The 13,821-nt window shown below is 42.0% G+C and overlaps 1 protein-coding gene across 3 annotated transcripts in view; it reads right to left on the bottom strand.

The window, feature by feature from the left end:
* Positions 1 to 128: 128 nt before the first annotated feature.
* The window catches only part of SHTN1 (shootin 1), a 61,064-nt gene continuing 47,371 nt past the window's right edge, over positions 129 to 13,821 (bottom strand). For 2 of the 3 annotated variants that reach the window (XM_027655173.1, XM_027655175.1), the window contains 5 exons: positions 13,471 to 13,580; positions 12,783 to 12,836; positions 9,922 to 10,042; positions 8,851 to 9,034; positions 129 to 1,653 (listed from right to left, as the gene is read on the bottom strand). In XM_027655173.1, the coding sequence (XP_027510974.1) occupies positions 1,443 to 1,653; positions 8,851 to 9,034; positions 9,922 to 10,042; positions 12,783 to 12,836; positions 13,471 to 13,580 (680 nt within the window). In that variant the 3' untranslated portion in view covers positions 129 to 1,442. The remainder of the gene's footprint in view (positions 1,654 to 8,850; positions 9,035 to 9,921; positions 10,043 to 12,782; positions 12,837 to 13,470; positions 13,581 to 13,821) is intronic. The other variant, XM_027655174.1, reaches the window with a different exon arrangement.

Here is a 13,821-nt window from a genome sequence, read left to right as displayed (position 1 = left end):
ATGAAAACATCAATGAGAGACAAATTTCCCCAAGTTTATGAATTGTATGTAGTTCAGTACTTAGATCGAGTCCAAGATTTTCTTAGCAAACATGCAAAACCCACTGAAATAGATGTGAAACCACCACACTCATTACTATCATTTTATTTTTAGGAAAAGCACCAGACAGTTGCATGCAGAGCCAAACCAACAAACTCAGAACATTCATCCTTCAATACTATCACTGTTTCAAATATTTAAATAAAAAAAGAATCCAAGTGCATTCAAGTACGTGACCACCCAATTCCAGTTACACCAATCTTTAGGTAAATCCCTGATTTCTTCATTCATTATAAAAGAATGAGATACTGTGTTAAATTTTAAAAGAGACTACAGTGGAATGTGAACTGGCAGTGGAGCAAATCAATCATGTTCCTATCTCACTGTCTTCATAGGAAATAAGGGCTGAGGGAAACTGGGATTTCTGTTATCAAATACAGATATCTCGAGTGTCACCTAATAAATTATTGCCATCAGTGTGTGCCAGGTTCAAAGCAGGGGCTAATTTGTTAGCACTGTGAGCTTTCAACTGAGAGTTCTCAAAATGTTGATTCCAAGTATTAGGACTGAATAATCCCAAATGTAGCCCGTGCCAGCCATAGCCTAGGGCAAGTTATTTTTTTGCAGCAAATACAGACTCCAGTTGCAGCAGTTCCAAAATTTGCCATATAACATTGAAACAAAAAGCAGGAAGAAGTCCTCCTTTGCAAAGCTTTTCATCCAAATGAGAGCACCAGTCTCAGCCCACAAACCTCTGACTCTGGCTATTGTTGCCAAAAGTCTTGGTCCCACAATGAGATGCTGCACTGCCTCTGCTTTTCGGTTTCTGGGCAACCTGAAACAGGAGGGTTGTGCTTGTGCTTTTCACTTCCTCAAAGGAATGTGTGTGGGGACAGCAGTGAGGGGACCAGCAGGATCTTGGTTTAAGTAGATATCAAATATTTTTAAAGCAATGTGTCTAAACACATTGGTGTTTTTTTTTCTAATAATTAGTAACACCCCCCATACTGAAGCTGATGAGGGTGTAATCACCTTCACAGGGTCTAACCCAAAGCTGTCCAGTTCAAGAGGGATGCAAGGGGCTTCTGGCAACCTTTAACAAGGCATCTTCTCAATAAAAGAAGAATTTAAAAAGCCTTTTCAAATACAGTTTAAAAGTAAAGGTAACTGACACTAAGAAATTAATAACCTTCCCTGCAAAATTAAAATGGGAAAGGGATTTTGAGTGACACACAGTTATTTAACACTTCAGTGCATGTAACCAAACTGCATACAAAAAGACCGTTTCAATCTGTATTAGTGAAAACTGTCTGGAGTACAGGCTGCAGCCCCGAGTAACACACCTAAGCAATTCACACATCCAGATAATGATTCCCAAAAGTTACAGCCTTTCAGAATAACAATTAACAGTTAGAACTATCTGTTTCTTTTATTTTCTCAACATTATTTTCTTTATGTGTTGGCTTGCTTTTTTCTTCCTTAATTTCGTTCTTGTTCAGCGTGTTTTCAGACATCTGATCCCCACTGGTGGACACAGGATCTAAAACTACAACGGATTTGGTGTCTTTTTCACTGCTAGAAGCTTTTCTTGTAAATTCTGTATGACTAGTTGATCTAAACGAAAAAGAATAAACATATTAATACAGATGACAGTTCACATATTCAGAAGGAAGACTATAAATATACAGAAAAGCATTTCTATTAATAGCATATATGACCAGGACAGGTCTACCAAGCTAGTAAATAGATTTACAGATATAGCAGCTGTTATGTACAGACAGTGCAAAAAATGCAACAGTCACTTTACCCCCCATGAATCATTCATTAAGCTGGGCATGGAAGATGAAAAATGAACTCACAAGGCAGTGAAAAAATCCTTAGACTATGAAAGTATTGGTTTAAAGACAGCCATAAGAATTTATTTTCTCCTCATCTCAGAGGTGGTTTTAGGTTCCCCCGTGTCCAAAAGAGCAGCTGCACTTGGAGAAAATGCCACCAGCTCCTGCAGTGTGTGTGCTGACAGTCCTGCAGCCTGGAGGAGCACACGGTTCCTCCACACCTCGATCCCAGAGCCTCCTGCCCAGGGCTGTCCCTGTGCTGCACTCCACTGCAGGACTGGGAAGTGTAACCAGGTGTTCCCTGTGACTGCCACTGGTCTCACTGGGAGCAAGTGCAAGTGATTTCTGGAAATTCATCCGCTGGGTTTGCTGAACTATTTATTGAGGGCGTTAGACTGCCACTCTGTGCTGCAGAGCTGGGGTTACACCCCGACTGCCTGAGGGGCAGGGACTCCTGTGGATAAAGAGCCCTCCGAGCAGACGGGAAGGAAAGGCAGAGACACCTGGGTTATTTGTCCAGGCTGGCATCATGCTATAAACACTAAAAGCACTTGTCTATACTCAAAAGCATCATACCAGCGTTGAAAACATGCAGGCAAATCCTCAGATTAGCTGGAATGCAACAGCAGAGAACATGGCAAACACTGGGAATGCTCGACCCGAAGAAGTGGCAGACTGGGGTGTTTCCCAATGCCATCCTAACCCTGCTGGGTGGGCAGACAGGTTGGACCTCCCCCACTGAGCCCTGCAGAGCCTGCCAGCCCGTGTGCCCGAGGTCACGGGGCCGGGCAGGCTCAGGGAAGGCAGTCACACACACGTGTACTCGGCACAGTGGAATGGACCCACTGCAGGCACCCACACTCACACAGCCACCAGCACCACACTGGGCAGGGGTAAAATCCTTCCTGCTGGAAGGTCCTACACACACCGCTGGGTGTGCAGCTCCACTCCCCTGGGAAGCCTGACTGTGGAGCTGCTGCACACAACTGCACTGGCTAGTCAAGAGCCTCTATTTTCACCCCTTTTTCTGGTAAGATAACACCCGAGAAAGGAAAAAGTAGAATCGACTGGAGGCCAGAAAAAGAAATTCAGCTACTGGATCCATCTGCTATGAACTGCCCTTTATTGTGATGGTCTTTGTCCTAGAGAAAATGACAAAGAAGAAAAGAGGTCACCCCACCAACAATTAGAGCATGGGGTGGGGAATGGACTGGCTCCCACCTGACAGGGAGAGAGTAAATGAACAGGTTAAAAACAAATAAATAATCATAGAAACAACAGCTGCTGCACTTTCCATTTCAGAAAGAATTTACTCAGCTTGCTACTGCAGTGCTGGATGCAATAAATGAAATTCCACATTCAAGCTTAAATTAAAAGAATTGTCTCTAACATCAGAACTTTGGTATAAGTTAATTAATGCAGAAATTGGCACTAATAGATACAGTTTCAGACTCATTTGATTATCATCAGAAGCTAGTGACTTCATAAAGAAAATAATGCTGACTTTATGCAGAAGTTGCCAATCATTCAGAAAAATACAAGGTGGGGTATTTTGAATGTTACAGCAAATTAAACTTTTTAAAGCAGTGTAACCAGAAAAGGGTTATTTTAAAAAGTGCTACTTTTGAAAAGCTGATTGCCCAACACTATAAAAATGGTCAAGCCATAAATGCCAAGTTCATTTTTATTTCACTTTTCAGGTAACTATCTTTCAAACCCAACAGCTGGACTATTTAATACAATCTGGTGAATCAAAGTATAATTCTTCACTGGGCTCACAGTGGGGAGTCTGCATTAGTGTATGGCAGCATTCCAACAACTGATGCACAGCCAAATGCTCTGAAGTCTGTTTCATTTATAACAAAAATGGATAAAATGGCAATCATATTTACCACCTTCAAAGACAGAAAAAATGAAAGATGTCGATATAAAGTAGTTTAATGGAGGAAACTGGTGATTAAATCAGCGTTTCAAGCATAAAAATAAGAATTACTATCCGACTTCCTTGTACTAGTACTCCCTTCTTCAAATCCTTTACACTGGTGCAGCACCAGCCTGACAGTGCTGCTGTTACAGCTGAGGCACTGTTAAAAATTATTGACCTTATTTATCAGGTATTCACAGCTCACTTTCAACAGTTTGTCAAGAGCAGAACGTTTCAGTGCAAGAATGAACATAATTTTGGTGCTCCCTTTCAAAAAACAGTTTTTACTGCTACGAATAAAGCTGGGAAAAGCAGACAGAGTTTGCCACAGTTCTGAACAATTACAAATTTGTCTAGCCAAGGTATTTGCATTTAGTTCTATTCCAAGCTCTTCCCTCATTAAAACTGTTAATGCTGTTATCAGTATTCTTGTTATTTGCCCAACTATATCCTTAAGCTAGAAACTGAGAACCTAGTTCTATTTGTACTCATTCACACACAGTTGTTCATAAGTCTGCATATATTTTTATGACTAAACGCATAAAACCTGTACTGGGAAATTCAGATTTAGATGATAAATACACTTTAGATTAATTGTATGGGATATGCACTAGTGATTTAGTCCATTGTTCCCTTCTCTGATACCAGTGCTACCTGTAACACCAGATATCTATGAAAAAAGTGCAAGAAACCTCCATTTCAGAATGCCCTTGCAAAATCTAGTAGAAAGGTGGCCAACACAGCAGCCAGCAGAACAGCACTGCAGACTTCCTTTAGTATGGAGACTGTTCCCGTTTTTAGGTACTTTTTTTTGAAAATGCTCAAAAAGATTGGCAAATTCATTTAAATGAAGAATCTTGGAGAGCTTCTACCTGCACTGAGAAGGAACACAGAGTCCACACTAAGAAAAATGTGTGACAGTAACTTTTAAAACAGTTAAAACTGAGAACATCCTCAAACTTTCAGAACATCCCATTGTTTTGTTCATTTGTTGGTCAAACTAATTTGTCCATGTTCAAGCTGCACTGAAAACCTTTGCAGTTCTCTGAGGCTGAGGCTGAGCTGCTCCCTGCAGAGCTGGTAGATGATTTGGGGGTACTAAGATTACAGGCAGGAGAAGGAGGACAAATCCTTTAATTGTATAAAATCATCAGATTAAGACCAACCCTCTCTATAGCTCACTCTGTTAGCAGAGAACTCTGCTGCCCAGAAACACAATGTTTACAAAGTGCTAAAAAAAAACCCCCACCAAACACCCAAAAAACGCAGAGCCAGACACACCTTTCCCTTCTGTGCCTAAACACTGTAGGGGGTCACGGGAACTCTGCTCCCAAGGGAACTGAACTGTCACCTATTCTCTGCTAAGCAGGTGTCACAGAATTACACTCATGCTGGGTTAAACACTGGGAAGAGATTTGGAGAGGAAGTTACCTTCACACTCAGGCAAGGCCTCAGTTTCTCTACAGGACACATATCACGGATGTCTCCCCCCTAAGCACCACCTCAGCAAAATTTTATGCATTCCAAATCACCTGCTTAATGGTTTCACACCCCTCTAACAATCTCCTGCACTGAAATAACACCTCACCTAGAGTTTCTAAACTCAAGTCTTTCTCCTGAGTTAATCACAGGAACATGCTGAGTTGGGAGGGACTCACCAGGACCATCCAGTCCAACTCTCAGCCCTGCACAGGTTCATCCCCAGAGTCACCCCCTGTGCCCCAGAGGATCATCCAAACCCTCCTGGAGCTCTGGTAGCCTTGGGGCTGTGCCCACTGCCCTGGGGAGCCTGGGCAGTGCCAACCACCCTCTGCGGGAAGAACCTTTCCCTGAGAATCCAACCTGAGCCTGCCCTGACACAGTTCCAGCCATTCCCTGGGTGCTGTCCCTGCTCCCAGAGCAGAGCTCAGTCCCTGCCCCTCCTGAGGAAGTTGTAACTGCAGTGGGGTCTGCCCTCACTCTCCTCTTCTCCATGTTCTCTAAGCTATCATCTGTCAGTTTGATTACAAGAAAATTTCAGAATTAACCTGTATTTACACACGTTGCAGCCCTTCCTCCCAGCCCCTCCCTTGGCCACTGGCAGAGTGGACCAGCCAATTCAGCTGGAGGCCAGTGCTTTGTTTACACTTGACCATGTGTGGAGCCCCACTTCAACCAAACACTGAAATTCTTTACCTCGTGCATATTTAAGTTAGATCATCACTGATTTGGGGTGGGAAGGATACAGGATTTTACTTAATGAGCTGACTGCTGCCTACATACTGACCACAGATATATTTCCAAGGGTCTTTCTCAAGGGTGTGACCTTCTTCCTCCATGAGATGGGGTGTGCTCAACTGCTACTCAACATGAATAAAGTATGATGAATATAGGGCTGTTCAGGTGTAAATGTCTGCAAGTATCATCTCCTCCCCCAGATTACAAGCCTTAATAAATGGATAGTGTAGCAAACAGAAGTATTTCATGCACAACTATTCCTACGGTTTCTTATAGGAAGCTGTACATTAAAATCTAGGTGAAGAAAAAAGAATAAACCCTGCACTGCAAGAGACACCTGGTAATTATGAGATGTGCAGTCCTCTACTGTGCTGTGAAAGGTTTGCTTGGCTGCTGCAAACAGCTGAAACAAGTCACACGTTTGTGAGATTTCAAGGAATTGCAAATGATGAGAGGACTGCATCCCTTAACTTCAGGTATGAACAAGGAGAAGAGGAGCCACAATAAATTTTTTGTATGCCCTTATAATTTAAGGTATCTGGTCCAGGCAGTGTACTGTTTGTTTATTTAACACAGGCTGCTTCAGGGAATGTGGTGCAACAGGAGCAGAAACGCCCTGTGTAGAGGGAAACCCCCTCTGCTTCAGAGCAATGTCCTCAGAACACATGGTTTGGGGGGGTACTTTCACTGAACCAGCTCTCACATGGCCCCTGGGCCACCCATTAAAGGCTGGGTCACATCTCCTGGTTTAGTTTCACTCGTCCAAGGAATCCAGGAATCCAGTTTTTGCACTAAGAACACTCCAGGATACAAATCCAAGCACAGCAAACAGGGACAATAGGCAGACTTGCTTCAGAAGTGCTCTGCTGATCCAAACTAAACCGCTAGTACAGGTGTCCCCAGGGGAGCCCAGCAAACGGGCTAATTAGAGAGCTGAGCTCTCAGACATGTCAGCCAGAGGAACTTCCCTCTGACACCTCCTTCCAACGGCCCCGCTTCCAACCAGTGCCATCACACCTCCGAGTCTGGGGGCTGCTGCCACCAACCTTTCTGCAAACAGCACCCAGGAGAGCAAAGAAAAGTAACTGCACTGCAACATGAAGCCTGTAGGTTTTTCCTGCTGCTCCCTGGCAGCCCAGCTGCAGAAAAGGGGGAGAGCCCCAGCACCTTCTCCCTCGCTGGAAAATCATCCTTAACAATGAGTTTTTCCAATTAAGCAGGTTTACAGCAGTGACACAGTGCAAAGAAGCCCTGCAGCATCAAGGAGTCTGGCCCACCACATTTGTTTTAATGCTTTAAACAAATAAATTAAAGTGAAACGTGTCTTTCAGTACGTCACTGAATAGGCAAGCTGAGAAATAAATTGAGCTTCACGTATGCTTTTATAACACATAACAACTGTGACTGTCAGCACAAGATCCTTTTCACTGTCAATTCACCACGCATTCTGCGAGACCTTGGGGCCTGCAATTATTTCATTTCCTTTCTTGTAAATGCAATTTCCACTTAGTTTGGTGGAATAAAGGTACACAAAAGGTGATGGGAGCTGCTTGTATTTTCTGATCTGTTCAAAATTGTAGAAATCCACAAACTACAAACAGTACTTTTCAGGAACAACCTCATCTTTCTACCAGGGTAGCAGTTCAAGAAAAATGCAATGGCATTATTCATGTCAAATTAACTGCTGAACGAATCTTCATCTTTCTGATTAAATTAAAATGAAGATCATCTTTCTTCTAAGGATACTTAAATGAAATAAAAGGAGAAAATACATATGATTGGAAAAGGCATTCTGCTTTTAATACTCAGTGCAAATTAAATACAACTGTAAAGCACAAAAGGAAACCGGGCTCTTTATCCACTCAAAAATAAATTATGAAAGTACCTGCAGAAGAGTGAAGTATCAGTTCATAAAAGAGATGCAAACTGAATATCCAGCTCATTTGTCATGACTCTACCATTTGAACCAAGGAATGGAGACTTGCTAGAATTGGTCCTGGTGGTATTTGTTAACTGACAGAGCAGGAAATCAGAGGTTTAATTAGCCATGACTACAGTATTCTGCTGATCTGATTTGTCTTATCTATTTCCTTCCCTTGAAGTGACAAAATGACAAACAGCCTGGCAAGGGAACCAAAGCAAGTGCACAGCCCAATCCAAAAGGAGCTTGGTATTGTTGTAAAACAAACCCCTCCTCCAGGGAATCTGTATGAAATAAATATTGCTAAAGCAGGTTTAACTCTCTGATACTGAACTGCCACCTTGGGTCTTCAATCTGCTGTAACCGAAGATTCTGTTGCCCCTGTGTGCAAATGCAGCACTAGCTGCATTTCTTTTTTATCTTGAGATTTCAAGGTATTTACCAGCAAACTTTTAAGAGGAATAGTCAGTTTCTGTTGCTTTTGTCCAACAGAAACCACCCTCACACCTGCATACAGACCAGTACGACTCATGTGATTGTATTTTTTAAATATTTGCTAGAACTACTTTTAATCAAGAGAACAATATAACTCTCATCCCTCTTCTCTCCAAGATATGGAAAAAACCCTCGACCTCGCTATTCCTCAAAAACTCTTGAATTCTTTTTTGTGGCAGAAAAGATGAACTCTTTTTGAAGACTGTTCACAGATTTTAAAAGGAAAAGAACTTTATCACAGAGAATTTTATTTCTACTTCCAAAAGAGACTGCAAATTATTTGACAAGTCAGTGGTAAACAGCTGCAGACCGTACATTTATCTTGTTAACCAAAATTGATATTAAATCCCTTTCAAAATGCACCATCTAAACACATCTGCTACTAAAACATATCTAGAAATCCATATTCTACTTACTGCAAAGTAGGCCTGGAGCCCGTGGCAGCCTGAGGCTGGTTAGAGACAGGACCTGAGTTGGGTACTTTGGAAGCGAATTCTGCCTCCACGTCTTTCTTGTTCAATGCTGTCTGTGCAGCACTGGCTCCTGAACCTAGCACAGGCAGAGATTTTGATTCTGATGTGGCCAAGATTCCAGTGGGACCTAAAACCCAAAAAAACGTTCAATGCTTCTGTTACCCAGATTGACTGGTCTAGAAAAAACACAAGTACAGCAGAACTCAAGCAGAAATCAAAATGGAATTTTAATGAACAGTGCACGGAGAGTATCAAAACATCGTGTTTGTAGCTTCTGCTCTCCCCACCAAGATTAACCCTTTCTTGTACCACAAGCAGTGTTTGCTGTATTGACACAGACATGCACTCAATCCCCTCACCCTCTGGGGTGGCAAGTCCTGCTGTCCACACAGCACTACCCAGTCACAGCTTGCCAGTGCTCTTCCAGCTGGAGCAGGAGGGAGAACCAGCCTGATAACAGAAAAGCCTGTTCTCAATACTGATGAGGAGCCAGTGAACTGTCTATAAAGTTCAAGATAAAACTATGCAGCAACATTCAAACCAGCCACATCTGCATCAGCTATGGCATGGACTTACACTTGCACAGACTGTTTGTAACCAAGCAGAACATTAAGTTTTTTACAGATGACAGTAAAGCACAGCATAAAACTTGCTCCACAGAGCAGGGTAATTCAAATCATCAGCCCCAAACCCTCATTTCATTGGTTACCATTACTTTCAGGAGTACTTTCACAGTAGGCCCAGACTATTAACTCCAGCAACAACGTCTGAGCTGTGGGCTGGAAAGAGAACCTGAGTGAAGGTGTCTGTGCACACAGAAAATTCCAACAGAGGCATCTCTTGGAGAAAATGGGCATGAAAAGTAACAGGTGCGACAGGAAGTGAGTCACTGTGGAAGCAGGCAGAGTTCTCCATAATGGCTGAAATGGCAATGGTCTGGAAGAGACAGTAAAGCTTCAAGAGTCACTTAATGCAGGGAGAGGAAGAGAACTGCAAAGGAGCGCAGCCACTTACTGCCACTGTCCTGGTCAGTGGTCACCTTGCGGCGGCGCAGGACTCGCTCCAGCTCCGTTTCACCGCTCTCTGTCTCAAGGGACTTCAAGCTTCGGGAACTAGTGGATTTATTCAGTGTTTCCTACAGCAAGAAACAGGCATGAGAAACTCTCTGAGGACATATTAATGTCTTACCAAGCATCTCATGAGCACAACTTCAGAATCTTTTAAACTGCATCAAAGCAACTGCAGTTCCAGAGCAGCGTGCCATTAGTTCGACAGCGAGCACCTGGGGATCAGCTCACCACTCCTGCACTCCCTTGGATTTCCTGATGTAGGCATAAACCACACTTATCACACATTAGAGTTTGATATCAGGCTTAAGAAAGATACTCTGGATCACCAATGAACAAATTCTGATGTTGCAGGGAACTGCCAACTTCCTCCATCTAAACATTTAAAGGATCTTAAAAAACTGCTGGACCATCATCACGCCCATAATTACCCACTGACAGCAAAAAGCTAAAGATCCATATTTTACTGCTCCAGCAGGTTTTATATTTTAGCATGGTCCCACACTGCTGCATCTTTATTAGCTACAACTGCAGCATGTTATATCCTAGAATCTAGCTGATCTGCCATAAACTTGACCCTATGTCTACATACTTCGAGGTTACTCTTTTTCACAGAGTTAGATCACAAGTTGAAACAGTTTTTTATACATACAAACCAGAAATACACACAATTACTGCCTTATGCCAAGGTCAGCATGTAGTATCGGTGAAGCTGCAAGTCTTGGAGCACTTTTCTTAAGGTGGGGGGAAAGAGGCTTTAAGAAGCTTTAAGCAAAGCCTGAAACCTCACAAACTTGCCACAGGAATTTAAAGATGCATACAGTGCATACTGCATGCACTTCCCAAATTACAAGAGTCAGTCACTGGATCAGAACTTGACTGAAAAAAATTTCCCCAAAATGTTCATATAATGCAACTGAAAATTTGGTGCCCAAATACTATTTCATTTTCCCTCTGCATCTTGCCATCTTTAGGAATGCCCAGGAATCCTGTTTATTCAGCCTTCCAAAACATATCAGACTCGTATAGCATTTTTCCAGCACATAAATAACATACTCTTGACATCTTTTGTAGACAAGCACATAACTTCTGAGCAGAAATAGCCAAAGATGAAAGGAATTAGCATTGCAAGTTGCAGTTGTGCTGCTTTTAGAAACCCTGTAAAGTAACTCTTAATTCTTCACTCCTTCCTAGAAGTTAAAATATTTTCATTCTTAACTATTTGAAATTTAACTAAGCAGGTTATTCATTAGCAGTACACTCCAGATCTGCACAAATGTACATGTATGGAAAAACAAATCTACAATTTACAAAACATAAATGTGTTTTGTTTGTAATAATTACATGGAGGTCTACACAAAATGCATTATTAGCATAGTAACAACAAATGTTTACTCCATCACATTCCACCCCCATGTTTGTTGTCTGACTGTGCATAATCACTGGTCTCAAGAATAGACTGGAGCTGGATTTTATACAGTTGGCCATACACTGGAAATACCCTGAAAGCTCAAAAGCAACAAGCCAGATACAGAAGTGCAGTGACTGCAGGTTTCTCTCTGCTCCTTCTGAAGTACATAATCAAGGCTCCTCTGATGTCAGTGACAAAGTGCTGAAGAAATAAAACAGCTCCTAGAAAATGAAAGGATCTTCGGCAGGATGGTCCTGTCCAACCCTCACTGGTCCAAAGGGCACACTATATCCAACTACTCCTGTAAGCACGGAATTCCATTTAAAACATAGTCTCTGTGTTGCATTTTATTCCTTTCCTATTTACCTCTGCATTTAATTACGTGTCACTCTAATCAGAGCTCAGCATTAAGGTCTGGTGGCTCTCTAGATCATTTCCTCCCTTATTCACCTGCTTTCATGTGTCCAGAGAACAGCAAGTGTAACCTGTCACTGGTGCCCCACTTGTGATTTAGATCACAGCACAGGCTGAGCCCACTCTCTATGCTGTACTGTCTTGCATTACCCAACACAATACTGAGGTTGTTTTTCTAAGGGCTGTTTGGGTGCTACTATGAATAACAAGAATGATTATCCTCACCTTCTGTAGAGTGCAAGTGAAGCATTTTGCTGCAATACTGGTGGAATTTCACCTTATGTGCCCAACTTGAAAGTTTCAGGGTTACAGAAGTCAGGGAGCAAGAACTACAGCTCCTTCTGACTGTTTCATACAGTTTTATCACTTGTGCAAAAGATACAGTCAGTTAAAACAATTCAACATATGAGTAAAGGACACAACAGGAGTAAACTTAGCACATTGCTCTCAGCAGGACCCAACACACGCCTAATGTTTTTATTTAGTGATAAATAGGTACATGGACAGCTATTCAGAATCAAATTTTTCTAAATATAAATGCAGACAGACTAAAGCTCTTTCTTTATTTAGGCTTTGTCTACATAACAAGAAATCTGGGGCCTCTGGAGAGAGCGGCAGTTGATGAGGAGAACTCTACATCTACTATATGCGCAGTCCAGGGGCTTTACTTTGGACTAGATACAGATATTCAGCTGTCTCTCCATCCCTAATATCTCCACTGTGAGTACTTGGAAAGTTTCCAAAGGATCTGTGGCAGATGCAAACCATAACATCCCCTCTAGTGGCAGAAGCATACAAGCCCAGAAGAGTTCACAAGTTAGTTTCTCTAGAACACATTCTGTCAGCAAAACCAACAGCAAGACCAAAACCAACCCGTAAGTCGAACCATAAGTCAAGGGTGGAATTGGGGGGATTTGCTCCAAAACTGCTTTATGCTTTCAACCCAGAAAACAAAATGAAATATAAACTGGAAGTTCTCTTACCAGAATCCCCTTTAATTCCTTCATTGCACTTTCAGAGGGCTTTGGTGTTTCTGGCTGTAAACAAGCACAACACATGCATGTTAAAGAACACATGACACGGCCCATGACAGGCTCTGCACTCCACAACAGGCTTCACACCAGGGGCTGTGCACAGGCTACAGCTGTGGCACATTCTCCTGCTCCCTCTTTTTATGGGCACATGGACAACATTCAATCTGTTCTCTTACACAGCTGAAGGGAAGAGCCTCAGCTCTTAACACTGTGAACCACAGACTATACATAAAGATTATACTTTTGTGCAGAAGGCAAGCAATATTTTATAGTAGCCACACTCAGGTATTAGGTGTAAGTATTACATAAAAGAAAGAAATAGTGCTAAATATAGTCTACTACTTCATCAATTCCTCTAACCAGTTCAGTTACGCTCTCTGTGCTTTTTATTTCTCAGTAGCTGTTTGTTTACAAGTTTCTTTTCTGTGTCAAAGAAACTGGCCTTCTATTTACTTACTGTTGCCTTCATTTCCTTTTCTGTTGTTCAGCTATATGCTGCTCTAATGAATTTTATCCAAAATCGATCAAAGTAAATGAGTTGAGGAAAACGCATTCTTCAGAATGTTAAAGTCTGATTTCTTTTCAGTGTAAATTACTGTACTTAGCTAATATTATTGCTCTGCTATTTATTCCAAACCTTTGTTTTAGGCCTGCTTGACTGGTTGACTGGTCTCAGGTGAACTCCCTTTTTAATTCTGTCCATCATTTCTTCAACAGCTTGTCTCTTCAGATCCGTAACTTCTTCACCTGTTCCAAAAATCAAAGACTCTATCACATTTCAGATATGAACTACACAGAACTGGTACAAAGACCAAATGTGTTATACAGCCTCCTAAACAGCTTGCTTGCCATAGGCAGCCAGTTACCATAATCAGAAATTAGTTTTAATGATGAAACAACATTTACATATACAGTGTTCTTAGTTATACTCTGTGCACTAGGTCTTCCTGCCTGCATGTGTGATGAATATTGCTCATGGACTATGCAG

This window comes from Corapipo altera, unplaced genomic scaffold (assembly GCF_003945725.1).
Source record: "Corapipo altera isolate COAL_440 unplaced genomic scaffold, ASM394572v1 180, whole genome shotgun sequence".
NCBI classification, from domain to species: Eukaryota; Metazoa; Chordata; class Aves; order Passeriformes; family Pipridae; genus Corapipo; species Corapipo altera.
The sequence above is the reverse complement of the archived record's forward strand: the minus strand, read 5'-3'. Positions and strand labels throughout refer to the sequence as shown.